Source organism: Microtus oregoni, unplaced genomic scaffold (genome assembly GCF_018167655.1).
Source record: "Microtus oregoni isolate MIOR12 unplaced genomic scaffold, Mior012 000022F_ref0000154, whole genome shotgun sequence".
NCBI lineage: Eukaryota > Metazoa > Chordata > Mammalia > Rodentia > Cricetidae > Microtus > Microtus oregoni.
Window position 1 is genome coordinate 12,684,158 of NW_024543081.1, and position 19,914 is coordinate 12,704,071.

Below are 19,914 nucleotides of genomic sequence, written 5' to 3' on the forward strand. Positions count from 1 at the left end.
CAGGCCCTGGAGACACAGCCCTGCAAAGTCAAGGTTTTCAGATGCAAGCGGACCCACGCGCATGCACTTCAGCATGCCCCATCAGTAGCTCCCAGTGTCAGTATGTTTGGAATCGTGGGTGCAGAAGAGAAACTCCGGCCCCTGTGGACACTTCCAGGTAACTCCCAGGCACTGGCGGGTGTTTGTACCTGCATACACCTGGTTGATAGAACACTTGGGACATATGTCTTACAACACACCATGCGCTGAAAAAAGCTACACACACACACACACACACACACACACACACACACACACTACTGCTGCTATCTGGCCTTTCCTTCCATGTGCCTGCCCCTCCGACTATCCTACTGGCCAGATTATATTGTCCATCACACTGCCTCACTTCTGGCTGGCTGGAAAGATAGACATTGACCAATTATCACCCCCATGACCTGCCTTGTTGATTGGCCCAGGAGGCCATCATGTGACTTAGTTGTAGCCAATCACCTTTCTGCTTTGAGAGTTTGCTGCTTGGATAAGAAGAGGTGTCTATTGTTTCAGGGGCTAATCTTCAGGGTTATAGACTCAAACTTTTAAGGCCATCTTATGACCCCTGAGGGACTACGAAACCATATGAAAAGAGCCACACAACTGCACAGTCACCCATCAGGACACACAGTGGAAATGACTCAATCACTATCTTTATTGACGGGAGCTGGGGTCAGAAGCAGCAGAGGATTTCCCAGTTGGCCATCCAGCTCCATCTGCAAGACGCAGCTCCCCTGCCTCATCCAGGAAGGTTGGATTGCTTGCTTCCCACCCTAGCTCCTCCTCAGAGGAACCCCAGGGCTGGGCCTCAGGCTCCACTCAGGCCTGAGTTTGCCAACTTCCTCCTCCTGGGGTGGCCTGCATTCTCTCTGACCCTTGACCTTTGACCTTCTACAACCCAGTTCTCATGAATACCTTCACCCTGGTCGCTGACACAGAGACCACTCACAGAAGGGGCAGGATGTGGGCTGAGTCTGAGCTGAGGGTACCTGTACTTTGTATCCCGTAGGTAGGCCCATTGTGGTGAACAGTGGCTTACCCAGCGTGGTTCAGTTTCCTCCTGGATTCCAGCGGACTGGTGGGCTGGGGAACCACATCCACACCGTGGTGAGGACTCTGAGGCCCAGAGAAGGAGGGCCAGGCCAAGCGGCTTGAGGTGAATAGAAGATCCAGTTTCTCAGCTTCTGGATTTGTGGGTTCCCTGAGGACCCTACCTTTGCAGAGTAGGGCGGGGGTTTAGGCAGAAACTCCAACCTCTCAAGGACCAGCTTGGTTAGGACCAAAAGGGTCATTTCTGGGAGGGTGAGGGTGGGGTCCTGGGTCAGCTTGGGGCACTGGCTACTCCCTGTGACAGTCCTTTAGCCTCTTGTCATCATCGGGAACCCTGGGAACACAGAGGAAGGGGAGGTCTGACCCTACCAGGGGCTTACCACCCCTCCCTGGTGTCCTGAGGAGCCACACCCCCTCCCAAGATCAACACTGTGGCCTGTGCCCCTCTCACCAGCGCCACAGACTTTCCAGGGGCCCCTTGCTGCAGACTCTTCCTAACACCACGGCTGCAAGGGGCGAAGCCTGCTCAAGATCACAGCCCAGTTCTGTTCTGTTCTCTCCTCTCCTCTCCTCTCCTCTCCTCTCCTCTCCCCCTCCCCTTCCTACTGTCTCGGCTTCCTCTCCTTCATCTTGACCACCTTCTTCCTTTGTCTCTTCCTCTCAGGCTGCCTGCCACATAGTCTCTGCCCTGGAGACCAGGTACCTGACCTAAATAGGGTGAGTCAGACTGTGGGTGGCCTGAGCCTGTGCCGTGTGTGGTCCCTCCCCCAGAAAAGGAATACAAAATTAGAAGCATCAGTCAGATGCAGGCCCTAGAGGGAACCAAGCAGTGAGAAACCCTGAAGCTTGGATTCTTCTTCTTCTTCTTCTTCTTCTTCTTCTTCTTCTTCTTCCTCTTCCTCTTCCTCTTCCTCTTCCTCTTCTTCTTTTTCTTCTTCTTCTTCTTTTTGGTTTTTCGAGATAGGGTTTTTCTGTAGCTTTGGAGCCTGTCCTGAGACTAGCTCTTATAAACCAGGCTGGCCTCGAACTCACAGAGATCCACCTGCCTCTGCCTCCTGAGTGCTGGGATTAAAGGTGTGCACCTCCACTGCCCGGCTCATCTGTCTCCTAAAAACTTTTTCTCTCACATGCAGGTGCACAGGAGGCCCAGCACTGAAACACTGGGGTGAGGGCCTGGAGGACATTGGGCTGTCCAGCAGGAGAGGTAGAAGCCTAGGCAGGAACAGAGTGGCCAAGGCCACACAGCAGCATGGGAAGGGCTGACCTGGGTCCTAAGCACATTCGTCCTACCATCTTACACTCCTTTGGGCTTCAGTCAAACCCCAGCTTATCCGCATCCCTGATTCCTCAAGCCCTGTTCTATCTCCCTAAGGGTCAAGATACAGACTGACCCCCCCCCCAAAGATACCTTGTTTCTTGGTCAGCCTGCTCACATCATTTTAACTTGGGCTCGGGAGAGTAATGCCCTAGTAATGATGCCCTCCAGACCCCTCTTATGACAGGGCCCATCCAGGCCTCATTATGCCAATCCCTGAATCGAAAGTAGAAAACAAGGCCCAGAGAGGGCAAATGACCTGCTAAGGGACACACAGCAAGTCCTAGAACAGTGGGGCAGAACCCAGGCCTCTGAACATTCCATCACTGGACCCGGCGTCCTCAGCGGCCCAAAGACAGCTGGAAGAGCTGCGCAAATGAAGTCACCTCAGCTTGCTCAGACCACTGCAAGTGGCTGGTACTCATGTCCCTGGACCAGGCACAGCCTCTGCCCTTCTCAGGCCCTGCTGGTCCTTTGAAGTCCTTACAGGTGGCTCAGGGTGCTAGACCTGTCCCCAATTGTGGCCTCCCGGGGTAGAAGCTGCTGCTCCTTGGCAGCCCCTGTGCTGGGCTCCTGCCCACTGGTGCCAGGCTGTGCAACCTGACTGCCTTTTCCATTCGTCTCCTTCCTCCTCTGAGCCCTCCGCTCCTCCTCTTCTCTTCTCTCTTCCTCCTCTTCATCCTCCTCCTCCTCAGTCTTCTCTGGAGGGCCAGACCCTGGCTCCTGACTCCGTATGCGACGGGACGGTCTCAGCAGGACCCTGCGGAAGCCCTGCTTGAAGCGGTAGGAGAGGAAGCCATACAGGATGGGGTTGGCACAGCTGTTGGCGTAGGGCAGTGCCACCACCAGGAAGTAGAGCCCAAAGAAGGCGGGCTCCTCGGGCAGTGGGCACACCACATTAATGATGTTGAGCAGATAGAAGGGCATCCAGCAGAGGACAAAGAGCGCCACCACAGCCACCACCATGCGTGTGACCCTGCGCTCAGAACGCCGCCGCCGCTGGCATGAAGGTGCCTGGACCCACTGGCAGGATGGTGCCCGCACACGCCGTGTGGTCGACCGCACCTTCACCACGATGAGCAGGTAGCATAAGCAGATGACCAGCAGGGGCCCGAAGAAGCCCAGTGCCGCTGTGTAGATGATGAACGCCGCTCGCCAAGCAGCCGCTGGCTCTGGCCACTGCATGTGGCATGTGCTCATTCCCCGGGGCACTCCTGAGAAGACGACCACGGGCAGCACGACCACGGCTGAGGCCACCCAGACAGCGGCACTGACTGTGCGAGCCACAGGTGCCGTGCGCCAGCGGGCCGAGCGTGTGGGATGCACCACGGCCAGGTAGCGGTCCACGCTCATGACGGTGAGGCAGAAGATGCTGGTGAACTGGTTGATGCCGTCCACGGCCATGACCAGACGGCACATGAGAGAGCCAAAGGGCCAATAGGATAGGGCATTCTGAGCAGCCAGGAAGGGTAGCCCTAGCATGAAGAGCTCATCAGCCAGGGCCAGGTTGAGGATGTAGACACTGGTCACGGAGGGGCTGGCTGTGTGTCGCAGTACTACGTAGATCACCAGAGAGTTCCCCAGCAGGCCCACCACACACACCACCAGGTACACCAGAGAGATCAAGATGCCACTGACAGCCAGCCCTGCCAGGCTAGCGCCAGCAGATGCATTGCCCAGAGTAGTGTCCAACGGCCAGGCAGAGGATGTGTTCCCAGGGTCCAAGGTTATGGGCACCAATGAAGGATAGGCAGCAGTGGCCATGGCCACGGAGAGGCTGGTCAGCAATCAACTAGTCCTGGCCTACAGGAGGAAGAACACAATGTCACTGTGCTGAGAACACTTCCTTTGTGCCACTCCACCACCGCGACCTAGAACGTGGAGACCTACTATGTGCCTGCTCAGCACTTGATGAGCATCTTGTAAACTCTGCAGTAACGTGAGGACCGTCTCTGTGCCTGGACCTCGGGGATTCTGCTGGGCTCCCCTGCTGGACTCCTGCATCACTGAGATTCATCTGACCTTGGACCATTTCCAGTGTCCCCCACCTCTCACTCCATCATCTCCTGCACCAGTGAATGAGGCATCAAATGAGTCAGAGGAGCCCAGAGTGGGTAGTCTTGTGAAGGAGTGGGCTGCAGCCTGGGAACCGGGCCTGGTCAGCAGGTTGCTGCTTCCAGAACTCCTGGTAAGAGGCTAAGAGCAGCCATTGGCTTGACCGCCCATCACTTTCCAGCCATTGAACCTTTCTGCCTGCCCCTAGCAGCTCCGTTGGATCTTGGACCCTGAGTGCTCCCACCTCCGTGCTGCAGAGTGGAACTAAGTGGAAGTCTCTAAGCTAAGAAGCTTCCCTTCTCAATTCCGTGTTGACCCACTCTGGGTCTAGACCCCTCCACTGGAAACAGAGTGCTTCGGGTATCCCAGTGGGACTCCGAAAGTAGGAGATTCCTGGGAAGGGGAAGCACCTAGCTTCCAGCATGCTCCTGAGTAGGGAGCATGTGCAACAGCTCTAAGTGCCAGGTTGTTGATGCCAAGGATGGAAAAAGACCCCTGGCGGAGGGCCTAGGCTCTTTTCTGCTACACTCCAGATTGGCCAGGCTTCCAGCAGCCTCTAAGCTCCAGGCTCAGGGAGCCCCCACGTGGTTCTCAACCTGCTGTACCCTCAGTTCTCTTGAGCTGGGTCTGGTGAATCTGGGCACTAAGCTGTGGGATCCTGTAGGGTCTTCACAGAACTGGCTCTTCCTTGCTGAACCCTGACTAGGAAAAGTTGTAGTCTCAGAAGTGACACGACCCCTGTGTCCGAGCACAAAGCATACCTGCTGTCCTCACCAACAGGAGCTAAGGAAAGTCCCAAGACTCTGGCCGTAGCTAGGAAGGAGCATGTATAGGACCTATGACTTGTCGTCCCTTTTTACAGGCTGGCAGACTGAGGGCAGGCTAGCACAGTCTCCTACCTCACTATCCTGCCGGCCTAGGCAGAACTTGCCTGGCTGATGTCTGTGCTCTTGAACTCGGGGCCATGAGCCCAAAGCCTCAGACCCATAGGAGCCTGGAGATGGGAATTTAAATTCTTGGAACACAGCCACGGCTCTCAGAGTCAGGTTTTCAGGCCTCGTGACTTTTAATCAGAGAATGTCGCAACTCCAGACAGCTGGAGTCCAACCATCCTAGGCCGGGAACTGTGGGTTCTAGGACCTCACATTTCTGCTCCCAGGGTGGAGGTGGGGTGCCCTACGTCACCCGGCCACCCTGCCCACTTGGTGTGCGCAGTGCCTCTCTCTAGCTTTCCCACAGGGTGGCGAATCAAAGACACTCAGGACTGCAGGAGAAAAGAGAGTGCCAGGCACAGTGAAGAGCTGAGAGCCAGGCAAACCTCATTTCCAGGTTTCCAGCACAGATGCCCTTGGGGAAGCCCAGGGTGTGCTCCAAGGATGGCCCCTCCAGCCTCACACAGGAACATTCATGAACCTGCAGAAGCACATGCACACATACCACACAACACACACACACACACACACACACTCGGAGAGAGGAATACAGCTACCCAGCCAAACCCTCCCCAGACTCGGGGGTGGAGCATCCCTCCTGGTACCCTGGCCTCCCTCCAAGACACCCTCCTTGCTGTCAAAGTTGACAGGCCAGGCAGGTGCCAGAACACAGAAATCACATCCTTTCACCCGGGAAGACAGACCTGCAATTTCGGTGCCGTCTTTTCTTCAAGGATCTGGGATCCTATGCCTGATCTAATTCTCCCTTGGAAGGGAGGGAGGGACTTTGCCTCTCTGTCTGGTTTATCTTTGGCACAAGCTTGCCCGAAAGCTGGGGGTGGAATCTCCTCAGGGGACTGTTCAGGAGAGGAGAGACCCACAGAGAGGATGAGTATTGTTCCCAAGCCCCGCAGCAACTATGGCTGCCCCCTCAGGCAGGGAAGATACTCCAGTTGCTCTTATTTCCCTCTCTTTCAACTCCCACCCCCTCCAGAGTACTTTCACTGAGCACTTAGTCCAGCACCCAGAGCTCGGTAAGTACTAACAGAAACAAGCATGCTAGAAAGTAGACCTCACAAGTGCAAGATGTCCCTGGGCCGAGACTTCAAACTCACATCCTGAGACCCTAGCAGAGCCCAGAAAGGAGGGATGAAGGAAGAATTTGAAGATTGGAGAGAGGTTAAGTGACTTCCGCAAGATTATCCAACTGGTGAGTGAGAAATCAGATCCAAATTCTATCCTTCTACTGAGCCTTGCTGGGTTTCCTTAAAGGCTTCCAGCTTAGAGTTGTCAAAAGTCAATGCAGACTGAGGACCCCTGGCTCTGTCATCTGTCTGCCCTCTGCACCTCTGAAGTTGGGGTTTTGTTAGTCAGCAGTGACTGACAGATGCCCTAGGCCCGGAGCCTGGCTCCCAGGAGCAGCCCCTAAGGCCCTGAGCTGGGACTCGTCCTCTGCCGACGGAAAACTGCTATGTGACCTTGGACAACTCACTTCCTTCTCGTTCTAGTCTCCTCCCACCACAATGGAGTCACGCTTACCCAGTCCCAGGGTGCTGCAAGGGTGAAGGGGGTGTGTCAGATGCTCCGCTCCCAGCATGAAGGGGAGCTCAGGAGCGCCACCACGAAGGCCCAGGAGGCTGGACAGCAGTGTGCATCTGGTTTGGTCCAGTTCCGACATTCTGCTGTACGGAGGCTTCAAGGTTCTGGAATGACGGCACAAGATGCTAGGATTAATAACCCTTCCTACCTTACAGCCCACACAGAGTTCACCAAAAGCCTCCCTCACTGCTTCCTAGAACTCTCCACCCTCTGCTAGCCCTAGTCTCAGCCCTAAATTCAACCTGGTCAGAGAAAGGGCTTAGGTATCCCACCCTCCAAGATCCCCGTGAGCCCAGCCTCCTTACCTGCCCACAGGGCAAGAGCTCCCTTTGTAGTCGCCAGGCTGGGTAACATTCTGCAGCCAGGCACCACTAGCAGACAAGCAGCTGGTGTCCCACACAGTGCCCACTCCTCCAGCGCTCGTGGACTCGGGCCCTTTCTAGGCCCTCAGCGGCCACATCAGCCCACATTGCCTCTCCCATCTGGTCCCCAGCCCTGACTTCCCACCTTCACCTCGTCCGTCCGTCATCCCCCATCTCCAGGACTCGTGGAGGGTGCAGGACACAGAATGGGGTCTTCTGACAGCACCCAGTCAGGGGAGGCAGGAGTCACTTCCCAAGGTGACAGGAATGTGGAGAGAGCAGGGGACATAAGAAGCCAATAGAAAATAAGGAAAGGGGGGGTGGGTCGGAGGTGGAGAGAGGGAGGCGAGAGAGAGAAGACAGTGTGTGGGTGGAAAGGCAGAATGAGGGGGAGTGAGGAGAGATGCTTGGCAAGGAGAAGGGACAGAGGAGAAAAAAGGAGAGGAGAGAATGGACGGATGGAGGAGCAGGGAGAGATGCAGAAAACGGCAGGGACAGAGGGAGGCAGGAGGAAGGAGAAAGAGGGGGTGGTAGGGACAGTGACAGAGAAGGATTGTGCCACAGATGGTGACATGGAGAGCCAGCAGAGGGGGGAGCAGGAGGGTGCAGGAGGGGCCAGGAGGAGGGGCTGAGGGCCGGACAGTAGGTGCCAGACTGAGAGGGGCAGCAGGTTAAGGGCGGAGGCCGGTAGAGGGAGAGGCAGATCCCGTTACCGAGGAGATTTCAGCCACCCACGCTGGCCTTGGCTCCCGCAGGGACTTGGAAAAAAGAGGGGAGCAGCGGAGAGGGGGAGCTGCCTGCCAGAGGCAGGACAGCCCCAGATCCCCAGGATATACTCTGTGAGGGAGGGGGCTGTGCAGCAGATGAGGAGGGAGGAGGCAGGATGGGCACTGAGATGCAGGCTCCGAGCCCACAGCTTTACTGTTGGGAATCCCAAGGGCAATGGGACAGGTCCAGAAGAAGGCAGCTAGGGGCTGTGGTCCTGGGGTCAGTTGGATCTGGACAGAGGAGCAGAGAGATGGAATAGGAAGGAGGTATTTTGGGCTTTGAGAACCAAGAGGCAAAAGTCAAAGATATACAGTGGGAAAACAAATTCCTGCTCTTTGAACTGATACAATTTGAAATATAACAAGTGGACTTGAAGACAATTGTTCTTATCGACAATAGACATATCGCCTAATGAGCTCCATGGGAGGGGGATATCTGACTCTGTTGGAGCATAAAGGTGGTGGTCCCCAGCGTCAGGTTGTTCACCTGACTAAGCCATTTGTTCTCGATTGGTGAAGTGGACAGACCCAAGCAGTAAATGGTGGCAATCTGTGGCCACTGCTGCTCTAAAGTGGACACAGGCTCTGAGCAGCTCCGGATATGTCCTCAGAGTCCAGGGTGAGCCTCCCGAAGAAGCTGTCTTTCTCCGCTCACAGTTCCCCATGGCTCTTCAGTGCCGTCACCCACAGCCTACTCCCCCTGTTGCCTGCTAACTACAACTTCCCCTTGGCTCCCTGAGCTCTGAGCTTATCAACCTCATTCATCCATCCATCCATCCATCCATCCATCCATCCTCAGACACTGTTGTCTCCAGTCTTGTTCCAGTCTCTAGGAAGGAAAAGGAAGAGGTTAGCCCTAAGCAGACAGTCCACACCCCACCACTAAAGGATAAATCCAACTTCCCAACCTTGGCTAGGACCAAAAGGAAATGGGGCAGGGACAGAGCTAGGAACCACGAGGGTGGGTGAGGAGCTGGCATCTCACCAAGCAAGGATCTAGGCAGGCAGTCATAGTGAAACCTGGGGAACTTATGGTCAGCTTGGGATATGGTCCTCTCAAACCTGATGAGCCAGGAGCTTCTGAGAATGGAAGAGAGGGGCTGTGCCTTGATTGAGATTTCCACACTTCTTTATCTGTTGCCCTGAGCCACATCCATGGCAAGGGTAGGAGCAGGAGGCCAGTCAGAAGCCTCGGTGTCTTCACACAGGCTGTACCTGCAGCTGAAGTACTGATTTTACCCCATCCCCATGAGTGGGGAAAAAATGGTCATTAAGTTGATAGTTCTCATCCAGGACAGGGAGTCTCACTCCCCAGACTTCCAGACTCTGTCCTCATAGCCGTGATATACTTCATGATGACTCATCTGAGGATGGGGCATGAATGTTTTCTGTACTGGACTGTCAGTTCCCCCAAGGGACACTTCTATCCAGGTCCCCAAGGTGGCCCTGGGCTGGCACCAGCCTGGCACACAGTAGGTATTCATCCCATGACTAGTGAAAGAGGATGGAAGATGGACGCATGTATGGACACATGAATGAATGGATGCATGCATGCATGCATGTATGAATGGATAGATGATGGTGAATACATGAATGGATGATGGATGAATGGATGGATGATGGATGGATTCTTTCATGGATGCATGAATGGATAAATGATGGGTGGATACATGAATGGATGATGGATGGATGGATGATGAATGGATGGATACATGCATGCATGGATGCATGAATGGATAGATGACAGTGGATACATGAATGAATGAATGAATGATGGATGGATGGATGGATGGATGAATGGATAATGGATGAACTCAAGTTCATGGGTGAATGAGGGGGAATGAATGGATAGTGAGTAGCAGAGGGACAAGGGACACCTGTTTTCTGAGAGTACACTGGAATAACGAGAGGGGGTAAAAGGCATCCTATACAGCAGAGTGGGGTCAACCCTTCTCTAGGAGACTCCTGCCAGCAAAAGTGACCTGGGGCTCCCATTGAGCCCAGAGAGGGGAAAATACAAGTCAATGCCTAGAGTTCTGGGAGCAGGGGACACTGGGAACCCAGAGACACTCCAGAGGGATGGTCCTCCCCTGGGGGATTGAGGTTCTGGAAGCCTGTGACTCCAAGTCCCAAATTCCTGACCCCAGGCTGGACCTGACCTCCAGGGCTGTCAGGGTGTAGAAGCTTCCTGGCTGAATTTCCCAAAGAAAGGGCAGCGCCAGGCACCCCCATGTGATTTTGGCCTTGGCAAAAACCATGGTGGTGTCTCCACCCTCACACTAGAGGGCTCCCATGGCCAGCAATAGTGCCTCTTCCATCAGACAAGGGAGCCCAGATCCAGGCTCTTCTCCCTGGGAGCCAGAGAAAACCCTCCCCTCTCCTCCCTGACGGTGCCTAGGCAGGAACTGACCATGGGGCCAGGAAGATACCTAGCTACCAAAACAGGCCCGTCTTCTAAAACATGAGATGCCTTCCTGGCCCTATTTTCACTTCTTCACTAATATCCCCATCTAGGGTGTCTTTGAGTTTGTCACCTGCTGCTGGGTCCTTACTGGCTGTGTGACCGACCATCCCTGAGCCTCCTCCCCAGCTCCTATGTCACAGGGCTATGCAGATAGCAGGATGAGCCACCCCTCCCACCCCCAAGATTGCAGCAGTTCTTGGGAACCTGTCACTTCTGACTTCTGACCTCCTCCGTGTCAGGGACCTGAGGACTGTGGCACTGGACAGCGGGGTTTCAGTCCCAGCTCTGTCCCCAGCTACATGACTGCAAAATCCCTCTTGGAACTTCAGTGTTCTCCTCCAGTAGAGGCCACTGCACCACCCAGCTTCAGGGGATCTGACCATGATTGGCCGGAGTCTGTCTGTCTCTCTCTCTCTCTCTCTCTCTCTCTCTCTCTCTCACACACACACACACACACACACACAATCTGTCTCTCCTCTCTCACCTGGCTGACTCTCCAGCATCCTTCTACACCAGCCTTCGTGGGATTCTAAGCGTGCACCCCCCCCCCAGCCCCGCTGGTATTTCACGTCGACTCTTTTTTTTTTTTTAACTAAAGGCACTTGAAAATCAAGGACACCATGACCTTCCCTTCTCCCTTTGAAAGCAGGGCCTGAAGGCCACGAGAGGCACCTCCCAGCACCAGGAGGAGGGTAACTGGCTTATTACCAGGCACAGCTGGGGAGGGGAGGGTCTACAGAGCTCACCTTCTATTTAACCCTCATCTTCCCATGCCACAGTTGCCACACTCTCTACCCAGCCCATGAGCACATGAACTTGAACTTTATTGCCCGTGGGAGAAGTGAGACGGGGGACGCTCCTATACCACGCACATTGGTACCACTCACATGCCTGTCTCCTCTTAATCTGTCGCGTGTCTATTTCATTCTTGGCATGGTCGAAGACCCTTAGACAGCAGAGTGATATCAGTCTGCTCAGGAGGGACGGTGAATCTGTGAAAATTCTGAGTCACAGACTGACTCCTCATGGCCACCTGTCACTCACTGAACAAGTCCCTGCCTCCGTGTTTAGTGCTAACCTGCCTCTGCTGACCTGTTCTTTCATTTCACCCCTCCTCTTGTTGCTAGTGCAACTGAACCTCATGAGGGCCCTGGGGCCTTTGCCCAGGCTGCTCCCCATGTCTCCCCTGCTCTGAGGCATGCTTCCTCCCCTGGGCCTCCTTTTCATCTGTAATGCAACTATTTTTCATTTCTAATTAGTTCTTGCATTCTTCAAGCATTATCTGCAAGCATGTTTCTGAATCCTGTTGTACTAAAAGGTTATAAATGACAAGATGTAGCCGCCCTCCAGTGGCCCCCTTACCGCTCCCCAGTCTGTCTCAGAGGCAGCGCTGACATTTAGTTATGTTTAAACACCCACACTTCCTAAGCGTCATTGTACTCTTTCTCCAACACCCCCCCCACCAACACACATGTTGCATTTTTGAGATAGGGTCTTACTATGGAGCCCAGATTAATGCTGCATCCTCCTGCCTCAACCTTCCAAGTTTGGGACTCCTAAGTATGGGTCATCCCACACAACAGAGTTGTTTGTTTGTTTGTTTGTTTGTTTGGCTTGTTTATTTTTTGAGTCAGGGTTTCTTTGTAGCTTTGGGGCCTGTCCTGGAACTAGCTCTTGTAGCCTAGGCTGGCCTTAAACTCACAGAGATCTTCCTGCCTCTGCCTCCGGATTGCTGGTATTAAAAGTGTGCGCCACCACTGCCTGGATCAGGTTTTTTTTTTTTTTAATGTGCTTTATGTGCTTGAGTTTTTGCCTGAAAATGTCTGTGTACGATGTGCATGTCTGATACCAAATGGGGCCAGATGGTTGCTAGCCACCGTGTGTGTGTGTGTGTGTGTGTGTGTGTGTGTGTGTGTGTGTGTCTAAACTCCAGTCCTCTGGGAGAGCAACCATTGTTCTTTACAGTTGAGCCATCTCTCCAGCTCCCTACGCAACAGAGATCTTGATTTCTTCCTCTTGTTCTTGCTTCCCACCCTCTCAACAATCTTCACTCTTTCAGTTGCTTACTTAAAAAAAAGAAACAACAACATACTTTTCAGAGGCTTATTATTTCCACATGACCCTGCAGTGCCCCGAAAGCCACGCAGCAGAAGCCCCAGAGTCCAGCTGTAGTGAGAATTTTCTTGGAGATCACCAAGTTGTTTCCCCCAGTGCTAGCTGTCCCCTGGGCTAACCCCCTGGGACTGTGTCTTCATCAGAGTGGGTTGTTTCAGCTTTTCCCCAGATTTTGTCTGCTTTCTGGAGTTCCAGGCTTCCCCTCTGGTGATCTCTTACTTAGGAGGAGTGTAGCCCCTGGAAGACGCGCCTGCCTGGAACGCTAACACCTTACGATCACAGACAGCCAGGGTGAGTGTTGTTTTTGAGGCCTGGCTCATGGATGCCACCTCTGGGTGGGCTCTGACTTCTGCACTGCACCCATTCCCACTCCACAGCACATGCATTTCTATGTGTGGTCTTTCCCCTTAGTTCCTCTTTGTCTTTGACTGTTATGAGGCACCAGCTCCCTCCACCATGCCCTTTCCTCCATGCCCACGTGTCTAAAAGCAATGGAGTTGGCTGATTATGGGTTGAAACCTCTGGAACCACAAGTCCCAATCTACCATTCAGACCCTAGGCTGTTCACTTAGACATTCTGTCACTACCACAAAAGTCACACAGAAAGGCTAGTGCTGAGAAGTGAGGTGAGTTCTCTGACAGTTCTTGGCCGTGTGGTCCTGAAGGCTTCAGAACTGGTTTGTGGGAGGAATTGGAAAAAAAAAAAAAAAAAAAAAAAAAAACTTGGAGACATAGGCTGGTGGAGCCCTGGAATGCTGCAAGCAAGAGCTAAGTGGGCCATTCCGGTTGAACCTCAGAGAACCAGAATGCAATCAGGATGTTCCGCAGAACTGTGAGTGGATGAACCTTTTCCTCCCCAAGTTGCTTTGGTCATGGTGTTTACCACAGCAATAGGAGCCTTAATTGGGATAAGTTGGTACCAGGAGTGGAGTGTTGCCTTGACAGACATGACCATGTTGTTTTGAGTGGGACTGTGAAGGACTTTGGAACTCTGGGCAAGAAATCCATTGAGTGTCAAGAGCTCAGTGGGCTGTTCTGTAGGGGCTTGAAGGGAAGACTGTTGAGGGCCGTGCAGACGGTGGAGGCCTGACTTGTGATGTGAAGAGCAAAGCAGACTCTGCTGGGCCGTGTGTGTGAAGGATCCGTGGCTCTGCGCTGTTGGGGCTAAAGAACCAGCTGTGATTATAAACAGATCAGAATTAATGAGCGGACACCCTCTTGGAAGTGTTTCCTGAGAGCAGGCGCACCGGGTCTGTGTTTCAGAAGTCAAGGTCGAACCCTGTGATAGCAGCCGAACTTGGTAGTGTGAGAGTCACCCAGACGGTATTGGTTTTGAAGACACGAAGGGGTCTTGAAGGGCATCTGAGGCTTGGCTCTCTGTGGCAGGGCTGGAGTTCCTGAAAAGAGCCCAGGAAAGGCTACTGGTGAACGTGCAGCCCAGTTGCAGCAAGAAGCCCCACCATTCTGGGAGAACCGGTCCCGCGGGGTGATCACCAAAAGCAGCAGCTGCAGCAAGGTGTGGTCAGATGGGGCCGACAAGATAAGCTGTGGAGGCTGCAGAGGGCAGAGTCAGAGACGCAACCTAAGGCCCGTGGAGGAGCCCAGAAGATTGTGTGTGAATCCCTGGTAATTGGACATTGAGTTATGTAAACTTTAGGAGCTTGGTTTTGCTTTGTTCAAATTGGGACTGTGTGCTGGTTCTTCCCTCTTGAAGTAAGAAAGTACTTTATTTATTTTTGATTTTATAAGAACCCACAATTGAAAGACTTTGGATTATAAAAAGAATGTATGTTTTAAAGAGACTGAATATTATTTTTAACTTTTTTTAGATTTATTATGTGTATAGTGTTCTACCTGCATGTATGCTTGCACACCAGAAGAGGGCGCCAGATCTCAACACACTTATTACAGATGGTTGTCAGCCACCATGTGGGTTGCTGGAAATTGAACTCAGGACCTCTTTTTTTGAGTGTGTGGTATTTCAAGACAGAGTTTCTCCATAGCTTTGGAGACTGTCCTGGAACTCGCTCTGTAGACCACACTGGCCTCAAACTCACAGAGATTCACCTGCCTCTACCTCCCAAGTGCTGGGATTAAAGATGTGTGCCACCACCACCTGGCCAACCAGTGCTCTTAGCCTCTAAGCCATCTCTCCAGCCCCAAGAGAACTTTGAATTATTTACAATTTTAAAGACTGTGGGACTTTTAAATTTTAAAATGTTCATATTGTAATGTTGATATTAATGTGTGATCTTGGGAAAGAACAATAAAAAGGCTATGGTCTGGCAGTGATGTGTCAAGCTGACAATAGGTCAGTAGTACTGTGTGGTTTTATATCAACTTGACACAAACTAGAGTTATCTAAGAGGAGGAAACCTCAGTTAAGAAAAAATGCCTCCATAAGAACCAGGTGTAGGACATTTTAGTGACTGCTGGGAGAGGGACCCAGTGCACCTGGGTGGTGCCCTTCCTGGGCTGCTGACCCTTGGTTCTGTAAATCAGGGTGAGCAGACCATGAGGAGCAAGCCAGTAAGCAAAACTCCCCCCATGACCTCCGCATCAGTTTCTGCCTCCAGGTTCCTTCCCTGCTTGAGTTCCTGCCCTCACTGCTTTTGATGATGAACTATGAAAGTTTTATATGGAACTATGACTGAATAGCCCTTTCCTCCCCAAGTTGCCTTTGGTCATGGTGCTTCATTGTGGACAGAGCCAGTGCCCATGAAGGTTCAGATGGGACATGAACACTGCTGTGAACTGGACCATGCATCATTAGTGTTTCCTTACATCAAAGAACCTGTCCCTGCTTCCCTGAGTCTGAGACTTTGTTAGACTAAGCTTAAAGGTGATGGACTAATTAGTATGACAGAGGAAATTTTAAGGCATTTCATCATTTAGATTAGCTAGCTGCTTCTAGCCATACTGATGGCAAGAATTTGGAGAAGAAGGTTTGGAAAAACTTGCAGGTTGCTCAAGATAGGAGTGGTTAAAGTTGGCTCTAAGTGAGGAATAGATTGCTAAAGAGGTTCACACCATTAAAAGGGACTGGGAGACACAAGCAGAGGATCTCTGAGAGTTCGAGGCCAACCTGATCTACAAAGAGAGTTTCAGGACAACCAGGGCCACACAGTGAGACCCTGCCTCAAACAAACAAACAAACACCAAAAACACCAACAAAAAGGAAGCCAATACCTTGTATCTGAGTAGTAGGGGAAAAACGCCTTGACACCATCACAAGAGTGATCAGACCTCACCTATTGACAGAGTCTAGGCTGTAAAAATAAAGCTCATTTAAAAGATTTTCCCAGGATTCATTTCACCAAACACATCTGCCCAGGCACACAGAAGCTCCAGCTATTGCTTCAAATGATTGCAGATCTTGTGCCATTCATATGACACTGGCTTCGCAGGCACGTAAATTGGAAGAGTTGTACAATCATGGAGGCATCCAGCCAGAGTTGAAAGGAAAGCTCAGGAGGCCAGGTGGAGAGTGCCGGAGTCAGTCCCTGGGAGGGCAATGTGTGAAACTGAGGAGAAACTGAAGGTGCAGTAAAGACCATGGGGAGCTGGAGAAGCCAGAGGCGTGGGACAGCTGCCAAGGAAACCCACAGCCAGTGAGCAGAGCCAAACCTGCAGAGAGGCCGTGTGCAATATACCCAGCAAAGCCAGAGTGCTGGGGTCCAAGCTCACATTAAGTCACCATGTACCCTGGATACAAAACGTGGATCTGCAGGATTTGATGGTTGCCCTGTTGGGTCGATGGCCTCACACCTTCTTTCTAGTCTCCTGTTCGCTCTGGAAGAGTGAGTGTGTTTACTGTGTGGTTTTTTTGTTTTTTTTTTTTTTTTTTTGATTTTGTAAATCTTCCTTGACTTTCAGCCTCCGTTTGAACTTTTAATCAGTGTTGAAACCGTTGAGGTTTTTGGAGAAAGCCTCGGTGCGATGCTGGGTATTCACAGGGCAGCCGTGTTGTGTCCAATGATCGTCTTGCAACTGTCTTCATTTGGAGGTTAAGTGTGGCCTCAGGAAGTGTGTTAGGCTGTCAAACATGCGTGGGATTGAAGAGGTTAATCTTGATTGTCAACTTGATTGACTTGAGAGACACCTAGGACATTAGTAGAGAACACCCTGGGTGTCCGTGGCCATTTCTGGAAATGGTTAGATGATGAGCTTCTGACTTAACCACAGATTTAATCCATTGAGAGTTTACTTCCAGATGGACTGTTGGGGAGCAGAATTGTGGAAGGTGGAGCCCAATCTGAGGAAGAGGGTCTCTGAGACCTTGTCTTGGTCCTGGCTTCTTACTGTTTATCTCTTTGCTTTGCCGGCTGCTGAGATGAGCAAGCTGCCCTCTACCGGGTCCCTCCTCCATGATGGCCCATTCTTGCTGTGGTCCTAAAAGGGAGGAATCAATCCACCACCTGCCAATGCCTCTGAAACCTCAGGTGGAAAGGACTCTTACCTCCTTTAAACTGTGTATCTCGGGGTTGGAGAGATGGCTCAGCGGTTAAGAGCATTGCCTGCTCTTCCAAAGGTCCTGAGTTCAATTCCCAGCAACCACATGGTGGCTCACAACCATCTGTAATGAGGTCTGGTGCCCTCTTCTGGCCTGCAGGCATACACACAGACAGAATATTGTATACATAATAAATAAGTAAATAAATATTTAAAAAAAACTGTGTATCTCAGGCATTTTTTTTTTTTAATAAATGGAATCCAAATCCACACCTCCAAAATCCAGTGCTGACAACTCACCCTGGCTCCTTGCAGCAGGCACTCTCCCTACCCTGCGGTCTCAGCCCCAGCAACCACGCACCCCGCCCCCCACTGCCATAGAACTTGGGAAAGCCCTGCCCCCAGCACCTCTGAGCTCCAGTCTCCCGCCTCTGCCTGCCTCAGTCATTATTGCTGGTTGTTTATGAATAGGACTTTGCCTGAGTGCTTCCCCTAGACTGGAAGTGACCAGGCTGTCTTGTTCTGTGTTACCACTAAGACCCTAGTTAGTGCTGGGCAGAAGACTTCAGTCTTGGGAACAGGTGGACCAAGTGTGAGCTGAATTTGTTTCCACTGTGAAGACATCGTCCTAGCTGCTCTGAAGTGATGTCACATCCACAACATGAAAACAAGAACACCGTGCACGAGGGATGAACAAGTGAACCGTCGCTTGGCGACCACCCCTGCTCCAGATTTCAAAAACTCGACTCCATGCATGGCCCAGCAGTGTTGGGCTCTGCTGTCTAAGGAGAAACACGTGGAGTGGACCTGGACACAGTGAAGCCCTCACCCGGAGGGGTTCGATTGTTATGTGGCATGACTGACTGTGACAGGAGGCTCTGGGAGCAAGACTGGTGAGGACATTTGCAGCAGAGGAGGTGGAGATTTGGGGTTGGCTGGGAGACGTCCGGCACGTGGTGAAAGGAAAAAGCAAGGGATCAGAACACATAAAGAATGACGTCAGAGTCCAGATACTGAGTGTCAGTGCCAGTAGGGTATATGGGACTGAGAGCACAGGGGGCATTAATACAGAGGGGCCATTTCCCCACTCTCTGGTGACATGGGACCCTCCTAGATGGTCTAGGAGCTCCTGAGGGCATGGTGCTGCCCACAGACTCCATGACAGCCTGCTAGATGAGTTCAGGTGCCAGTGAACGATGGGTCTTACACATTTCTTAAGCAGCAAAGTATAGACGACACTTAGCGTGGCACACTGTGTCTGTGACAAGGCCCAGCGCAGGAGGGGCAGTGCCATCAGGGGCTGTAATTAGGGGACACTGGGGTGACAATCGTCCAGACCTGGCCAGTGAGAGCTGACGTGAGACTATGGGGCTAGAAGATCCCTGCTTTGGAAGAAGGAAGAAAGCAGCCGGGTGTTGGGGGTGGGGAGTAGCTTCAGAAGAGGAGGTCCGGTCAGGCAGGCTCTTGCCTTGGCACCCCAGCCATGATGTCCTGGGTGAGAGGGCTGAGCCCTGGCCCCTCTCAGGCCACACACCACGTGAGTGGGTGATCTGAGAGGCTGCGGGAGTAAGCCTCACTCCAGAGCCTACCCAGTGCTTCTTCCTGTTTCAAAAGATGTTCTCTTCCGCTGTTCACGGTACGCCATTTTCTGTCCAAGAGGCCTCTGAGTCTCAGCCTCTGAGCTCAGGGTCCATGGCCTCAGCCAACAGCAAAGGTCAGCAGAAAGTCCCATCAACTGTGGTAAAAACAAGCACGTGGTCCCTTCGTCCTCCATCCCCAGAACGAGGCTGACTGAGGCTTTTGGGCCCCAGGTTCAATTTATCCTGTCCCCCGTTCTGAGCAGCTGGCTTCTGTTTATGCTGTGGCTTCAAGCTCACAAGATGGCAGTAGCTGCTCCAGACATCCCATCAGAGTTCCCAGCACAGAGGACCATGGAGACCAGTTCTGTTATTTCTCTCCCCAGAAGCCACTTCTCTGACCGACTCTCCTTGTGTGTGGCTAGCCAAAATAGTGTGACCTCAGAGCCCCGAAGGCTGAGAAAACAAGTATATTTATTTTAAATATCTATTTTTTAATGGTGTGTGTGTGTGTGTGTGTGTGTGTGTGTGTGTGTGTGTGTGTTTGAATGAACATAGGTGCAGGTGCCCACATCAGATCCCCCCAGAGCTGGAATTAGGAACAAAACTTGGGTCCTCTGAAAGAGCAGCAAGCACTCTTAGTTGCTGAGCCGTCTCTCCAGCCCCTGAAAACAAGTGCTCTGTCTCATGCTAAGCACGCTACTGCCCTGCCTCAAGCTGAGATTCTCTAAGCATGGAGAGCAGAATGGTGGAAGGGAGGGGTGCGGGGCAGGGGAGGGTGGTCAGGCTGCTTTTTCCATCTGAGCACTGACTGCTAGGCTTTCCAGGGCCTGTTTCTTCCTTTGCCATGACTAGCAGCACCCCATGTGACATGATGGGGACTGAGATTACATGTGGGGGTGGGGGAGAGGCGTAGTGGTGTTTTGTATCATTACCGTTGATGTAAAGGCAAGGGCCCCAGGGTGGCCCGGGGGAGCTGAACACCCACTGCAGAACCGCATCCCAGCACAGGGTGTTTAAGGAGCACAGGGTCAGGGCCCAGGATGGTGGGCAGGTGAGCAACAGACGGAGAAGAAAGGTCATGGGAGTGTTTCTGGTGTGTAGGGTTTTCTAGGTTCTTGGTCTTGTGTTTGGGGAACTGAAAGAAAGGCTTACACAGGTTACAGAAGTAACAGGGACTTGATTCTGAGCCAAGT

General features: G+C 52.4%; 1 protein-coding gene across 2 annotated transcripts; it reads right to left on the reverse strand.

Annotated features, from left to right (window-relative positions):
* Positions 1–675: 675 nt before the first annotated feature.
* Positions 676–8,145, reverse strand: Sstr3 (somatostatin receptor 3). Of its 2 annotated transcripts, none has more exons than XM_041672613.1 (3): positions 7,495–8,145; positions 6,922–7,085; positions 676–4,198 (listed from the first exon to the last, which is right to left on the reverse strand). In XM_041672613.1, the coding sequence occupies exon 3, from the start codon at positions 4,157–4,159 to the stop codon at positions 2,879–2,881; it is 1,281 nt and encodes a 426-aa protein (XP_041528547.1). In that variant the 5' UTR covers positions 4,160–4,198; positions 6,922–7,085; positions 7,495–8,145; the 3' UTR covers positions 676–2,878. The 2 variants fall into 2 exon arrangements, with proteins under 2 accessions (XP_041528547.1, XP_041528546.1); XM_041672612.1 differs by having other exon boundaries at positions 7,287–8,145.
* Positions 8,146–19,914: the final 11,769 nt, after the last annotated feature.